Genomic DNA, 16,061 nt, shown 5'->3' on the forward strand with positions numbered 1-16,061 from the left:
GGTCACCAGGTAATACAAAATTTTAGGGGATGGATATTTAAAGAGATTCCTAAATATACAAAATATTTTATCTCATGAATCAAACCTAATAGGAGAATAAGGTTTCTATGACCAGAATTTGTGATCCTTCCAATGAACTGTATGTCTTGTTGGGCTTTGAGGATCTCCTCCTGGTTCCTTGGAGATCACCTCTAATTGAATCCATCCTGAAGTTCATTATGACAACTCATGCTCAGAAGACCTATAATACAGACATCAATACTGGCCGTGATGGACAGGAAAATCCCCGGCCAGCAGGAAAGCTTCCCTGTAGTCACACCAGTAATGAGATCCACCTACGCTCATCACACTTTCCAGACAAGATATTGCTTTCAGGAGACAAAGTGGTCATGAAGTGTGCTCCTCAATGGTATGCGACACTGAAATCCCAGTGAAAATATTACCAGGGACAGGTTCTACTGGTCAGGTATTACGGATCTACGGAAGGAAAGAAGAAAGTTCAGAGGTAACATGATATCGGCAGAACATGTCCAGTTACATCAGCAGGTATGACGCTTCAGTATACGATACCTCAGGGTATGTTCACACATCTAGGATTTGTCTAAGGCAACTCCAACGTGGATTTTACAAGCGGAAATGTAGCAAAATCCAATGCCAATACTCAGATTTCTGTAGAGGATGAGCCTTGGATCAGCAGAAGGTTAAACACAACTGACAATCAGTGGGGAGAATCTGCAGCTCTTTCTGCCCGTTGGTCTCACAGAATATTTTGTTTCCTGCCACTCAGAAAAATGCGCAAAATGTTTTCCCTAAAGCATGTGAAAAAGTATAAAACATCCAGTTCACTTGCACTGAATAAGGAATGTTAGCAGGTATTATGAGGGTTAAGGTGGACAACTAAATTCTAAAAGGACTGTGATTAGTTCATTTGGCTTTTGTGGGACCACGGTCTGATGTTTGGACTTTAGAAAGCTTCTAGTGGATACATCTGACACCTCCTGGTTTTTGGACCTGAGCGGAATGAGTTCTACTATAGTTCAGCAATTATAACCAAATTTTTCGCTTAAACAATGTTCAAAAAGAACACTGATAAGTCCGACACAGAGCTGCTAATATTATGGGGTACCACATCTTTGTTGAAATACAGAGGTCTCCAAAGCTTAAAGATCGAAACAAATTAACTCCCATCCAATGCGTGCGACTGGCATCATGAGCTCCTCTTACCATAATGCTGTGGGTATACTGGGTAACATTACATCATAATACCACAACGAGTGGCAGAAACTCAACACATGCCCACATCTACATATATGACGTACATTTATTGGGTGAACCACCAGTTTCTGTTGACCGAAGAAATCTAAATGAAAGAAAGTCTACAAGGCACCGATGGGCAACTAACAATTACATATTACCATGCCTTTGTATATGTGGTGAATAAAGATTACCTTTCACGCATTTTAAAACAAGAAATGTGTTAAATATATACCAGCTCGGATCAGTAATAATAAACCGCCAAGTGTACTTCGTCCTTCAACTCAGTACAAATGGCACAGCTCCAAGATTCCCTTCACATAAGTACAATGTGAAGAAGAAAGCCTACAATGAATGCACCTTGTAACACTTCTCAGGCACACATTCCTCTGATTAAATAGCGGGCATATCACAATACAGGTTGGCGCTGCGGCCCTGTGCCATACACAGCCAAGTGAATGTGAGAAATCCCTGTATAAGTTTACAGAGTGCTTAATACAATAAGGAAGAATTCTGCTCAGAATTATATGCAAGGGTCCCTGCGCCCAGCCTGAGACTTGTGCCGCAGAACCTCCTGGCCCATGTCTAGGTATAGCATGGATGGACACATTGCGGATACATATGCCCGGTGTAAAGCCCAGCGACCCCAGAGCTAATCTATTAAGAGGTGCAGTTTTATGATCACAGTAAGGACGAGGTCCCAAGGGAAGACCATAAAAATGGTTCAATTCTAATCAGTGAAGTGGGACTAAGAGCAGCCGTCACAGGATGATGGTGGACGCCAGAGACCCGAGCAACCTGACAAAATACCCAGAGCAATTATAGAGCAAGTTTCGTCATGCGACAGCAAACCCTCTGGGAGCGTTCCTATCACTACTGCCATAACATGATCTCACTGTATGTTATATTGCTACACGGCAGCTACTCCTCTCTGCACCACTTCATATTATGTGTCTACATAAGGTACAGCTTATTTCTTATGAAGGCCAAAAAGACATGATTTTAGCACCGTCTGTCCAAGAGAAGCATCTGAATAGATCTGTTTTATTTTTGGTATATTACTGTATGTGTGAAGATGCTGAAAGAAAACAGGGAAATGTATAAAGTCTAATTGATGAAGAACACCAAGGTACCGTCTACAACCATTACACATTCGCTTCATCCATCTCACCAGCGCTCTCCCGTCTCCGCACTTTACACCATTTCTGTAAATTTCACCATTGTTTGTTACCAAGTAGCTAATGAAAAGCCAAAGTGCATTGCACACACTACTTCTCCCCCATTTCTGGCCATACACAGGGAACGTGCTCTGAAGCAATACCTCTACATGTGCTGCGGCAGATGTTTCCAGATGCCCCCTCAAGAGGTGCAGACGGACCAAAACGACATGGAGAGTAATGAACCCTGCCCGGTCCCCTATCCAAGAAAGCTTTCTGCAAACAGAAGGAGTGCGGCAAAAAAAACATCATGTTTAGTTAAAAAACATTGTAACCTATGAGCATCGTCCACTTGGATTCAAGTTCAGGATTATGAAAGCTTTGATATAATTCTTCAAAACAAGACATGAGGATATTGGACCGAGTTCACACCTGCGTTGTCAATTCTGCTGCTCTGTTTAGTCACAGGACAGAAAAATGCAATCGATGAAGACAATGTACACAAACGGCTCCGGACAGACCCCAATGAGCTCTAATAGGGTCCGTCAGCTTCCTTTGTGGTTTATCACATTTACAGTAAGAATATGGCTCCATGCTACACATTCATCCCACCAAACATGACAATCAGCAACGGGGGCGACACAACCGTATGACCGTTCACCATGATTTCTCCATAGCATCTCACAACAGGCGAGTCAGGGAGAATATCCTACAATGAAATCCATAAGTCACATAGACATGAAGTGTTGAGTCTTCTGATAAGAGAGATAGAACCCGGAATACTAATAACTATGGAAAAACTGCCTCATTAGTTACAGAAAACATCCCCAACACTATATATTAAGCAGGACTCCCACATGTATAACAGGCACCTGCAAACAGCCCAATAATGTACTAGGAACATAAAAAGTAGTATGGGTTCAGCCATCGGGACCTCCACAATAGTGCGGTGACCTCTTTAGGTACCAGATAAGATGTTACACCCTTCTTCAGGAGCACATTTCCATAAGCAGCCGTTTATTTTACTTTAAAAGGAATCTGTCACTAGGTTTTTGCTTATCTGAAAGCAGCATGATGTAGGGGCTGAGACCCTGATTCCAGCAATATGACACTTACTGGGCTGCTTGCTGTCACTTTAATATAAATCACAGATTTCTCTGCTGCAGATCTGCCAGTTCTCTGAATGCTGAGCTCTGTATAACCCTACTCCCACCACTAATTGACAACGTGTGGTGTACACTGTGCATAGGCAGAAAGCTGCCAATCAGTGGTGGGGGTGGGGTTATTCAGCTTGTCATCCACGTCAATCAAGGTAACAAGGGCTGTATGAGAGAATTCTGCTGAACACTTGGGAGGTCGCGATAAGAACAGTGGACACATCACCATGAATTCATATACAACACAGGAGTTCTTCAAATTTTATTTTCTAAGCTAGGAATGTTATTTGGGACAAATAGATATAAATTCTTCTTACCACTGTGTATCACATGAAAACCATAATAGTAAAACCCGCAGACTAGGAATAAACAATGTATAAAAGACCATGGCACTCCTAAGCAGTAAAGAAGAGGTTATCGATCAGTCCGCATGTCAGTGGAGAGGACGGCAGTACACACTTGAGTGGGCATCTCCACTGAGCGTCCACCACACTGATGCCAACAGGCGGTGATCAAGGTCCAGGAGGACGGGAACATTGGCCATCATGTGAAGTGTGGTCTCCCTGTACATGACACGCTGACAGATCAATAACATTTTCTTTATTGCAACTTAGAAATGCCGAGGTCTTTCTTACATTATTGTCTTGAAGGCCTTCCCACCACCATCCACCCGGAGTGCAGACCAGATCCTTAAATAAAATAGCGAACAGTAACAGAATGAAACTATAACAAGCCTTGGTACAGGAGCCATAGCACCTGCCAAACAGACCGAGCCGACAGGGAGTCTAACCTGAACTGAAATTCCACCATACTGGGAACTGCATTCATCCTAAGACTATGCAATGGGTAAGTGAGGCTCAAACATCCAGACTAAAAGCAGGGACAGTCACGCCTGTAGATCGAGGATGGGACTGGCTCTGTGTGCTCGTCCTCTATTTATATACACTTGACTGGTCTGTATATGAGGCCAAAGAAGAGAAGTTTGAGAAGTTTTTCCCTTGTAGACCACTGGTCAGTGTGGAAAATCTTCTACATGCACTGACACACTGGTAATAACGAGCGCCTGTGCTTTCTGTGTGGCATGAAACGTCCATATAATAAGCTCATCTGAACGAGCTATTAAGAGGAATGACAGCCCCCATACAGTGGGACAGGAGAAGCCCTGCAAACAGGAGACTTCACTCCAGAAATAACTTTCAAATTAATAAAAAATAAAAACACAATATCAGCAGAAAGTAAATTACCTGTCCGCTGTGCCTGTCCTGCATGTAGACATTACAAATAGGCTTCCTATGGCAGTAAAAAGAAGCACCAGCCGAGACAACATTACCCCTTCACAATAGCTATAATTGGGGAGAAATTCTTGCATTGTGAGAGTCCGCTGAAGTCTATATCAATATTCCTGAAAAGCATTTCTACCAGCAATCATCATGAAACGCGTGCAGGCATCAGATAAAGAAGCCAGTGGCCGTATTCCACCCTCATTACACGCAGAGCATGGAATAAAAGATAAATACATAATTATCCTGCCATTACCTCACAACCATTTCCACATGCCTGCACACAGATTGTACAGATAGAGGAAGACTTAACCGAAACCCTGGCAGAGAAAGATCTCCTATAGTACAGAAGATGGGGACGGCTGCTACTAGAGCGGGATCCAACACAACTCAAGGTGCAGAAGAGGCCAAAGGCTCCTCCACCTGTCACCATGACATCCATGTATTGCCAGCGTCGTTCTTCCCGCTGTATTCATCCCAATACATTGGCACTACCCACACAACTTAGGGCTCATTCAGTTTTTCTTGTTCCTGTGATAGTCTGTGGATAGTTCAGATGACTGTACTTTTGTGCAGACCACTTGGTCTTAGGAAAAAAAAAAAAAAATCAGAGACATGTCCAATATTGCTCCAAGTGTCGGTTCAAAACGTGACACTGCAAGTCTATGGGTCCGTTGGAAAAATTTGCAGGAAACACAGCTGTCATCCGTGTACTGCCCAGATTTCACGGATTGCTTGATAGGAGAAGCTGAAGAAACCTTCATCATTTTTTGTTAATTGAAAAAAACTGATCAAACTGATGGTAAAAACTGACCCACTGACCGGGCTTTGATGATCCTCGGTCCGATTTTAACATACAAGAAAAAGCTGACGTCAGAAGGAGCCCTTAGGCTATGCTCACACGTTGCATTTTTGCGGTATGCAACACCTGCTCTCTTGGCAGTAAAGAAGCTACTTTAAAAAAAAAAAAAAAAAACAGGTTTTGCTGTTTTTTTTGCTGCGTTTTTCATGCTGATCCAGTTTAGAGCCTGTTGTTCCTTAGTTTTCTGCACCAAAACGCAGAAAAATCTGATACCTGTGTTTTTGTTTTTACTTATTGCTTTCTATGGCTGAAAAAAAAGCTGCAAAACACTGAAAGAAGTGACATGTTGCATTTTCAAAAATGCGGTTTTCCAATTCAGTCAGGAAAAAAAAAAACAATGTGTGTACGTACATGAGATGTCTGAAATCTCATAGCTTTTGCTTGTACTGTAAAAAGCAGCTTTTAATTTGCTTAAAAGAAAGCAACAAAAAAAATTCAGCAAAAACGCAAAGTGTGAACATTGCCTTAGTCAGTAGCATAGATGACTGGCAGTATCAGCGGAGCGCTGGGTGGCTCAGGAAACAATGACTGTACTGGGAGATCTTACTAAGACTATCAGAGCTCTACATCTCAGCTGAAGGTATATATTAGAGAAACCTAAAGAAACGCTAGAATATGCACAAGATGAGGAAAAAAAAAAAGTACTTCTTCCCAATTTACTCAAACCCTGTATGGTCTGATCCTGCAGCCCCCGACTCCGCCATAAGTCCCCGGCTTCTTGTATGTAGCAGTAGTGTCCAATGTTCATTAGGACAAAGTAGAGAGAAACTCTGTAGGGACAATAACTTGCCAGCGTTCTATGTAAATAACCTGATTGCTTTTTCCCCCTTAATTAAAATCAAATTAAAAACAGAATCTACACCGAAAATGTGATTACTATGGGAAGCCAGTCATACAGATGCTGCTGTACCCATGAAACAAGAGGCGAAACCTGACAATCCAGTATGAAAAGCTTAGCTCAACACAAAAACTAACAAACCCTGACAATAAAAGTTACCGCATCTTTGTCACTTCCTGGTAGTTTACATACCGGTATATCTATGATACTAGACCGAATACACCACATCGCTGGGTGAGGGAGCGATCACGGGACCGTTCCTACAACAGGTGAAAACAAAGGAGGATTTTGTTGGATTCCTGTGTAAGAACCCAAATGCCTCACAGGCGATGTTCATATGGCAAGAGGTAACCAATCAGCAGCTTTCGACAATACACTGGCAGATTTTACCAAATCGCGCAGATCTTGCTGACAGATTCCATGCGGGCAAGAAGCGTCCTTTCTTAAATGGGTGTACTGGTCAAATTTGTCACAATACTGATTGTGTACAGGCGGCAACCAATCACTGAGCTCATCGACTCTGCCGCTGTAGCAAGCACAACCTACTGAGCTCATTGATTGGCTGCAGCGCTGCTGAAGTGTAGTCACCGTTGAAGCCTGTACCAACACAATCATTGGAGCAGCGGCAGAGTAGCAACGCGGTAACACAGGAGGCTAAGCAATATCATTTTATTATTTCTACAGCCACAACAAATAAAAAAAAGAATCTAAAAGGGGAAAAAAATAACATTTTAGGTTTGTACTGAGAAAATTTGCACAAAGCTGTAAAAAGCTTCACCATATTTAGGCCCGTAGATTCCCCCAGAGTAGCGTTTCTTCTTTTTTACAGTAGGTACTGCAGTGGCTCTAAGACATGGTATGCTCGGTCTCTCTTTACGGTGTATTGGTCTTCACATCAAAGTAGCAAGAACATGTCATGTACACATGCCAACTGTGTACTAGGAAACAAGGTGAAGACCCACCTATGCAGGCCCTGTCTAGCACAGCCGCACGCGTGGTGTACGAGGAACACCGTAATCTGCTGGTCTTATAGCGCACAGATTGCCAGCAGTAAAGTAAGCCAATCATCTGCACTCAGGAAATCCAGCCATTTTCCTGCTGAGCCCACTTGATCTTCCTGCTGATGTAAATACTTACGTCGCTCATTCACACATCCGAGTTTAGACACGTTAAAAAACAGTACTGATGCAGTGTCTGGTATATTATATATATATTTCATTCACACATACACATGTACACAAAGAGTCCTGCAATGGCCATGTATTACACGGCAGCCAATTGACTTGAATGGCACCATCCAATATCCCATCTCTAAAATGTGTGCACACTGCCAGCTACTGGGGGCGGGAGGCTGATCCCTTGAGATTGTGGCAGTGGTAATTACAGAGCACTATGGTAATTGTCAGCATACCCAAACTCAAAAATGCCAATAAGTCAGGTATACACCTGTCATCTTGCTTTCACTGATGAATAAACTCCTGCACTATCAAGAACAAAGTCCTTAATAAGAATGGGAATTTACTGCAACATATTCTTTAGTGTGCAAACTATCATTAACACACAAAACTACAGTAACTTTCTTACTGATCATTGATACAACATGGATACATAATCTGTGGTGATGCATTGTGAGAATGACTAACGCTCCATATTCCTGAGCGCTCACACCAGCCCGGTAATAAAAGCCATGTGACAATAAAGCTGACGGCCTACAACTTACAACAAGCCAACTGCTCTACTTCACACAGTTCAGGAAAAGGTGCCGTTCTAAAAAGAGTGTCCAATCTCTGGCTACACTGGGCACTAAGAGGTTTACATATGGAGATTAACAGGATTACAGTCACATGCAATATATCGCTTGTGGAAATGGAGGATTGTGGACAATGCACACAGTGACAACGAGTTCAGAGCTACAGAACACCACAGACACATCCACCATGTATAGAAGAGGTTTTCTGGGTTTTTATTATTTCACTTACACCATATAACACATCGCCTGCAGATAAACCATCTTCGGATACTACAGACACATGCTCTGATATCTGATCAAGAGCATATACATACATAGTATTCTGTGTACCAACACCTCGTCCATTCATGACCTGTCAGGAAAGTGCCATCCATATATCTAGAACATACAGAATGTTTCCACATAACACGTCGCATGCTGATACTACGTCTTCATATAGTGAGGACACATGCTCTGATATCTGATCCAGAGCATATACATACATAATATTCTCTGTACCAACACCTCATCCATTCATGAACGGTCAGAAAAGATGCCATCCATATATCTAGAAAATACAGAACATGTCCAGTGTTCAGCATCATATTAGTATCATACACATCCATCCTGGCTGTGAGAAAACAAAGTATTTTACAAATGAACTTGGCTAAATGCACCAGAATAAATGAATGAAAGGTGGCTTTGTCCTTTTTTTTCATCCCCACATCCAGTACTTTTCCTTCAGCTGAACTCAAGCAAGAGCACCATCGCTGAAAGAATTACTGGCAAGTAAGCGTTTCCCTTCCCGGGAGGATTAGGGCTACAGGCCACGCTTAACAAAACAAAGAAACAGGAAAAAGCGCTCTATATAGACTCTAATAAGGAATCCATAGCTTATAGGTGGATTAATCGGCAGGCAAGAGGGTCGAGGCACCCTTCTCAGCCCAGAATATACGTTTATGGCAGAAAAATTACCCTTGATGTGCTGAAGGCAAAGTCATTCATTAGGAGAAAGTCCATTCTAGTCCCTGGCTACTGAAAAATATCATGCTGGCTACTGAATTCTGCAGAATCATAAAAAACACTCAATGAGCACAGAAGACAGTACATAGCATGGGTGACTGCCCCTTGGGGTATGGTCTTAGTGCAGAATCCACTCTTATTCCAGTGCAAGGAGTGGAGGTCAGGGCTCAGTGAGACGAGGAGTCATGTTATTGATTAGTGATCCCATCTAGAGACCCGTTTAGCACCGCACAATGGGTGCATGTTTGCAGAAGTTCACATTAGTAATGTTCATGCAGGTGCTGTCTGGCATAACCAGCAAGGAAACAATGAGGAAATTTCCACCGTTTGTTATGGTAAGAGAACTGAATCATTTCCGGACAGGTCTATGCCCACACGCTCGTGCTCTTTGTGTTCAGCAGTGACTGACTTCCTGCAAGACAGGCAAATGTATCCACCGGCTGCACACGTCAGGCGCCCGCACAAAGCCGCCGGCTGCACACGTCAGGCGCCCGCACAAAGCCGCTGGCTGCACACGTCAGGCGCCCGCACAAAGCCGCTGGCTGCACACGTCAGGCGCCCGCACAAGGCCGTCGGCTGCACACGTCAGGCGCCCGCACAAAGCCGCAGGCTGCACACGTCAGGCGCCCGCACAAAGCCGCCGGCTGCATAAGTCAGGCGCCCGCACAAAGCCGCCGGCAGCACACGTCAGGCGCCCGCACAAAGCCGCCGGCAGCACACGTCAGGCGCCCGCACAAAGCCACCGGCGAACATATCCAGAGCCTGCGTGTCAGGCACACCCAATACAGACACTGCCTTAAACTATATTTTATGAAACGAAAGAATGTACAGCAAATCATACGTATAAGATCTAGATAAATAGCGCTATTGATTATTGACAAGGGGCATAACTATGGGTCTGCTGTATTCCTAGTCACTAGATAACCCCTTTAAAAATATGACAGGTAGACAATATTCCTTGGACTTTAAGGCAATTATTGAGTGGCCATGAGAAAAGGAAACTGGCTGTGGAGTTAGTTTTAGTGGCTCAGGACAATTCCCATGTTAAGGTCCACAAAATACACTGTGTTCCAAATTATTATGCAAATAATATTTTCTCAGATTTTCCCAAATTACCTATATGAATTGCAGTCATTGTAATTTTCCAGTCAAATAACTATTAGAGTACAATTGAAAGGTTTTTGTACAAACTGCCTATGATAACAGTATATTTTTAAAAAAATAAAAAACTCAAACTGCACTCAAAATGCATGTTCCAAATTATTATGCACAACAGAGTTTTCAACCTTTTCATTTTAATAAAGAACAAAAAAATGGTCATTTTTGAAATTATAAGCATTAGCAGGTTATTAGAAACTGAAATCAAACAGTTTTCAACTCAAAACTTTATTCTAGGTGATGTTACATTTGCACATAGGACCCCTTGCTCAAAAGGAGCTTCTGAACTCTCTCGTCCATTGAATTTGTCAGGTTTTGGATGGTTTCTGCTTTAATTGTTATGCATGAGGACAGAATACCCTCCCAGAGCTGTTGCTTAGATGTGAACTGCCTCCCGCCATCATAGACACTCCTTTTGATGATGCTCCAGAGGTTCTCAATGGGGTTGAGGTCAGGGGAGCATGGGGGCCACACCATAAGTTTGTACCCTTTTATGCCCATAGCAGCCAGATATGCAGATGTGTTATGTGTAGCATGAGACGGGGCATTATCATGCATGAAAATGATCTTGCTGCGGAATGCACGGTTCTTCTTCTTGAACCATGGAAGGAAGTGCTGTTTGAGAAACTCAACATACATTATGGAGTTCATCTTTATCCCTTCAGGGATCCTAAAAGGGCCGACAATCTCTCTCCCCATGATTCCAGGGGACAGATAAAGTAATTTCTCCATCTCCTCTGTTGCTGGCGTTGGCGGGAATCGCACTGCACTCGGGTGATATCTGAGTGCAGTGCGATGTTTCACACGCTCGCATAGGCTTATATGGGTGCATGTGATCTAAATCCAGCATGCAATCGCAGCATGCTGTGATTTTTTTTTTTTTTCCAGCCTGATCGCAATCCAATCGGAGCTGGAAAAAAAAAAACGCCACTGAGCACACTATAATAGGATTAAATTGGTCCGAATGCCATCCGATTTTTATCGGATTGCATTCGTCCAATTTAATCGCCGGGGATGTGCAGAGTCATCTGGAATATATCGCTCAGTGCACACAAGCTGCCATTGTTCTCGGGAGTGCAAGGACCATGCGACGTCGAGAACGATGACTTATAAGTAATCTAGACACCACTGATCAGCTGACACCTGTTGTCACAGGATCCCAGAGCACCACAGCGCCATACACTGTGCAGTGGCCATTCTCATGTATTCCTGCTTAGCTCTCTTGTACACTGTTCCAAATTATTATGCAAATAATATTTTCTCAGATTTTTCCCAAATTACCTATATGAATTGCAGTCATTGTAATTTTCCAGTCAAATAACTATTAGAGTACAATTGAAAGGTTTTTGTACAAACTGCCTATGATAACAGTGTATTTTTAAAAAAATAAAAAACTCAAACTGCACTCAAAATGCATGTTCCAAATTATTATGCACAGCAGAGTTTTCAACCTTTTCATTGTAATAAAAAACAAAAAAATGGTCATTTTTGAAATTGCTGTGCTGCAATTCTCTCTGTGCGAGAGGATCGGAGCACGGAGCACGGAGCACTGACACTAGGCTCCCGCTCGCAGCAGAGCAGGAGCCGAGTGTCATCAGCATATCACATCCGATGCCATAAGCTAGTGGTACCCCGGCCTAAGAATGAGGTCTCAATATCTCAGCCCAGGACCACCTCTCATGTGTATGGTATTCTGGCCATCTCTGGTCGCATATGACAAGTGTATAGAGATGAATGTCCACAATCCCTCTACAATAATGGAGAAGATAGAAGCGTCTTGTGTGTCATCTCCTGAGCATTTTTTGGACGGTTTTGGCCACCGGCGGTGTTTTGTAGGGTTTTCTTATGATTTTTGTGTCATCTTTTTTACTGTGATTTTTTTTCTCATTTCATTAAATAATGAAGAGACCAATAGCAGGTTTTTATTTTTTTATTTTGTTTTCTTAAAGTAAAAGCAATGGAAAAACGCTCCAATATGTGTCCGGGCATCTTATATTGTAAAGTACAGAAGGTCTTCAGAGCGGAATACGCCAGAAGGAGGGACAGATCACTGCTTATAACCGCTTGTCTTTTTACAAAGCTGAAGTGGTTAAAAGACGTTCAAAAGCCTGAACATGGGCACAGCAAGTCGTTCTGACAGAGAAATAGAGATGTTCATTCTTGTGAGCGTTTTCATTGCGCTGCACATGTTCGGTCTTTTATTGGTTCGGAAACCCTGAAGAAGTTATAAGTAGTAACATGTTCATTCTTCGGGCGGCCTCTACTAGTTAGCCGCTCGCCACTATATTGGAAACCACAAAGAAAAGACGTCAGTCACAAAAAAGCAAAGCAAAACCATCCAAGAAGTCGCTTCCAGAAAGACCACCAGCACTCCTGAAGAGGCTTCCATGGAAAAACCTGGCGGCTCTACAGCTGGAAAAAAAGGCATCATGTGCACATATCCTATGGCCCCGATCCATCAAGATCGACGATTGTCTCACCGATGTTAAAGTGGTGAGCGCCTCCATCTGCCACACCAGATAGCTTACTCCAGTGCCAATTGGCGTAAGGAAGACCACAGCTAGTCATGGGTTAGAGGAGTTGGGATGTCAAGTCTCCGCCGATGCTCCCGTCTCAGCTCCTTCATTTTGGCAGAGCAGGGAGAAACTGGAGTGAATAATAGCAAATTTTGCGACTTTTCAAAGCAATTTTAGCAGAATTCAGGCAAAATTGCTTTGATGAATCGGGGCGTATATGCGTAGGTGAGATTGGTTGGCATCTCATCCACTCAGCTGGTACTGTATTACCCACATAAAGGCGCAATGTGTGAAACCTGCACGTGGTCGCAGTATGGATACAAGTGAGGTACTAAAATGCCAAGATGCTTTGGGCGCATACTATATCTGTGAGCCACCAAATGTCTACAGGGGCACACAAAGGGATTTATGTCATCATGGATCACATGAGTCTACAGGGAAACAGTCCTGTGATGCCGTCATTCAACACTTTAAGAACATACTTCCCAAAGAAGTAAGGTGCCTAGACTAGAAGGCCATCATAAAACGGCAGATGAACAATTTAGGGGCTCGCTGCACAGCCGATACTTTGTATGGACACTACTGTAATCAACCCTAGGATCGCTCATGTCCGGCGCCTCCTTGTGCCTTTGTGTCAGACTTGTCTCCATAGTGAAATAAGTGCCCTCTAAGTACAGATGTGGTACCACATTATAGGACCATGTACCCCCTGTATGGCGGTGGGGGGGGTCACAGATGGCCCCGCTAGAAGGAGTACCTGCTCGATTCATGCCTCCGCATCCTGGGATACAGCAGGTTAAGTGGCGTGTAATGAGGTTTCCGCACGGTGGAGGACGTGTAATTGGCAGACAGGCCCTTAGGTGAAGAAATACAGATCTTTTTGTATCCAAAATGGGTGTGACAAATTGTGGATTAATGCAAAAGCGGCAGAAAAAGCCCTGAGACGAGCGTTCAGCTAAAGTTCAGTTGTCACAGCACAGAGTGGGCATGGCATGGCACTCCGGGGGCCTAGTGACAATAATGCCATGTACAGCAGTAAGCTACACGGCAGCAGCTAGAGCCGAGCCAACCCATACAGAGGCAAAGTAAATAATGCCACCCTGGTCTGTGATGATTCCTGCCCACACACAGTGGGGCATTGTACTGTGGTGCCCACACTGGCGCTGAGTGACATCAAACATTGCCGACCTGTCTATCAGGAATGGGTGCGATGTTGTTACAGAGGAGATGGCTGACAATGACTTGTTGTTGGCGAATGTGAGACGCCTCCTTACAAGTCTTCATGGCATTCACAGCATTGCTGATGCCCATCACCTCGGGCACATTAATCAAGAAGTATGTGGGTGAAGTCAGGGCAGATTGCCAAACTTAACACAATGCTACTGTGTTTTCATCAAGGGGCAGCGATGCCAATGATGGGAAGGGGTGTGGTGGTCACTAATGTCACATGTGCCATGTCAGTGGGTCTAACATGCCGTCGCCACTAACACCATCCTTGTTGTATGGTAGGAGAGGTGGCATAAGGTGACGGCAGTAACTGTATAGGGGTTGTGGTAGGCGTCTGGGGTCCTCCTACCAAGCTATACCCAAATATAACATAGGAACCAAGCAGGACCCCGGGACCACCACATGTGCCAGTGATGGGTGCCCAAGTATCAATGCGGCATGTCTGGCAGATGTGTAACTGATGCACTGTGTGTGGGCTACTAATGCCATACTCTGGAGCCCAGTATATGCCAGTGTGGATGTGGCATACATGGTACCTCACAGAGCGCAGGGTTAGGTTATGGGCCAATAAGGCCATTTTCTGTGCCAGCGTAGATGTGGCATCACACAGATACAACATGCCACATTCTGGGTACATGCCGATGTCTGTGCCAATCATGGGTCCCATCCACATGTATGCAGGGATATCCTGACACGTCTGGCACTAACGAGAGCGCCCCCTGAGGGTCAGAGCCGCGGTGCCCACACCTGCCTGGAGGGAGGGCGATAAAGTTGTCAGTAAGTTGCCCAGTGTGCCCAGCATAGCACCAGGGGGCACAGTATGGCACAGCACAGGGGGCAGCGCACCGGCAGGACGTACCTGGGCGCTCCTGTCAGCCGGGGGCTTCATCACCGCTTGTCTGAAGCTGTTATCCACATAGGACGCCATGTTGTGCTCCGGTCCCGGCTCCGGTCAGCGCTCGGCTCCTGGGGTGAGAGCCCCGGCGGCGGCTCCGTCCTGTCCGCACAAGAGGCAAATCCAACTAAGAAGCGGCCGCCGAGAGAAGAGACCGAAACTAATCCGAGAGTTGTGAGAGCGGCTCACACACAGCGGGGCCGGCACATGCCCCCCACAGGCACACACAGGGGGCTCAGCACTGCAGCCATGGTGAGAGGGGCACTCAGGAGCATCACACAGGGCAGGAAGAGGGTGTGGAAGTCAGATGGGAGCCCTCCTCGTCCTGCCCCTTCCTGTCCTCCTTACTCGGCTCCTTGTAGCTCCTTACTGCCACCTAGCGCGTCTCCGCGGCGCTGCCCAGTGTTTTTGTGGCACAGCAGACAGGCGGGGCAGGGCGGCAGTGCCAGTCTCGTGTGCGCCCCTGTCTGTCATTACACTGTGCCGCCCCAGGTGACAGGTATCAGGCTGGAGACCGTTACCAATTGTGTCTGTACAGGAGACCACTGTAATGCCATAGGAGGACAAAATACTCTGCAATGTCTCCATTCTGTGGCAGCAAGCACCTGGGAGCAGAGACACAACCATGGGGGGCAGGAGAAGCAGAGACACAACCATGGGGCTGGGCAGGAGAAGCAGAGACAACCATGGGGGGAGCAGGAGGAGCAGAAACACAACCATGGGGGGGGCAGGACAAGCAGAGACACAACCATGGGGGGAGCAGGAGGAGCAAAAACACAACCATGGGAGGGGGGGGGGGCAGGAGAAGCAGAGACACAACCATGGGGGGAGCAGGAGGAGCAGAGACACAACCATGGGGGGGGGGGCAGGAGAAGCAGAGACACAACAATGGGGGGGGCAGGAGGAGCAGAAACACAACCATGGGGGGGGGGCAGGAGAAGCAGAGACACAACAATGGGGGGGGG

At 45.1% G+C, this 16,061-nt stretch overlaps 1 protein-coding gene across 12 annotated transcripts in view; it reads right to left on the reverse strand.

The window, feature by feature from the left end:
- The window catches only part of LOC141157366 (rap guanine nucleotide exchange factor 2), a 238,778-nt gene extending 223,361 nt beyond the window's left edge, over positions 1–15,417 (reverse strand). For 8 of the 12 annotated variants that reach the window (XM_073644607.1, XM_073644521.1, XM_073644550.1 and 5 more), the window contains exon 1: positions 15,061–15,417. In XM_073644607.1, coding sequence (XP_073500708.1) covers positions 15,061–15,129 — 69 coding nt within the window. In that variant the 5' untranslated portion in view covers positions 15,130–15,417. The remainder of the gene's footprint in view (positions 1–15,060) is intronic. The other 4 variants (XM_073644587.1, XM_073644597.1, XM_073644579.1 and 1 more) reach the window with 1 other exon arrangement.
- Between the last annotated feature and the right edge of the window lie 644 nt (positions 15,418–16,061).

The sequence above is a fragment of the Phyllobates terribilis genome, unplaced genomic scaffold, assembly GCF_046119375.1.
Source record: "Phyllobates terribilis strain yellow unplaced genomic scaffold, ASM4611937v1 Scaffold_1__5_contigs__length_1240528914, whole genome shotgun sequence".
NCBI lineage: Eukaryota > Metazoa > Chordata > Amphibia > Anura > Dendrobatidae > Phyllobates > Phyllobates terribilis.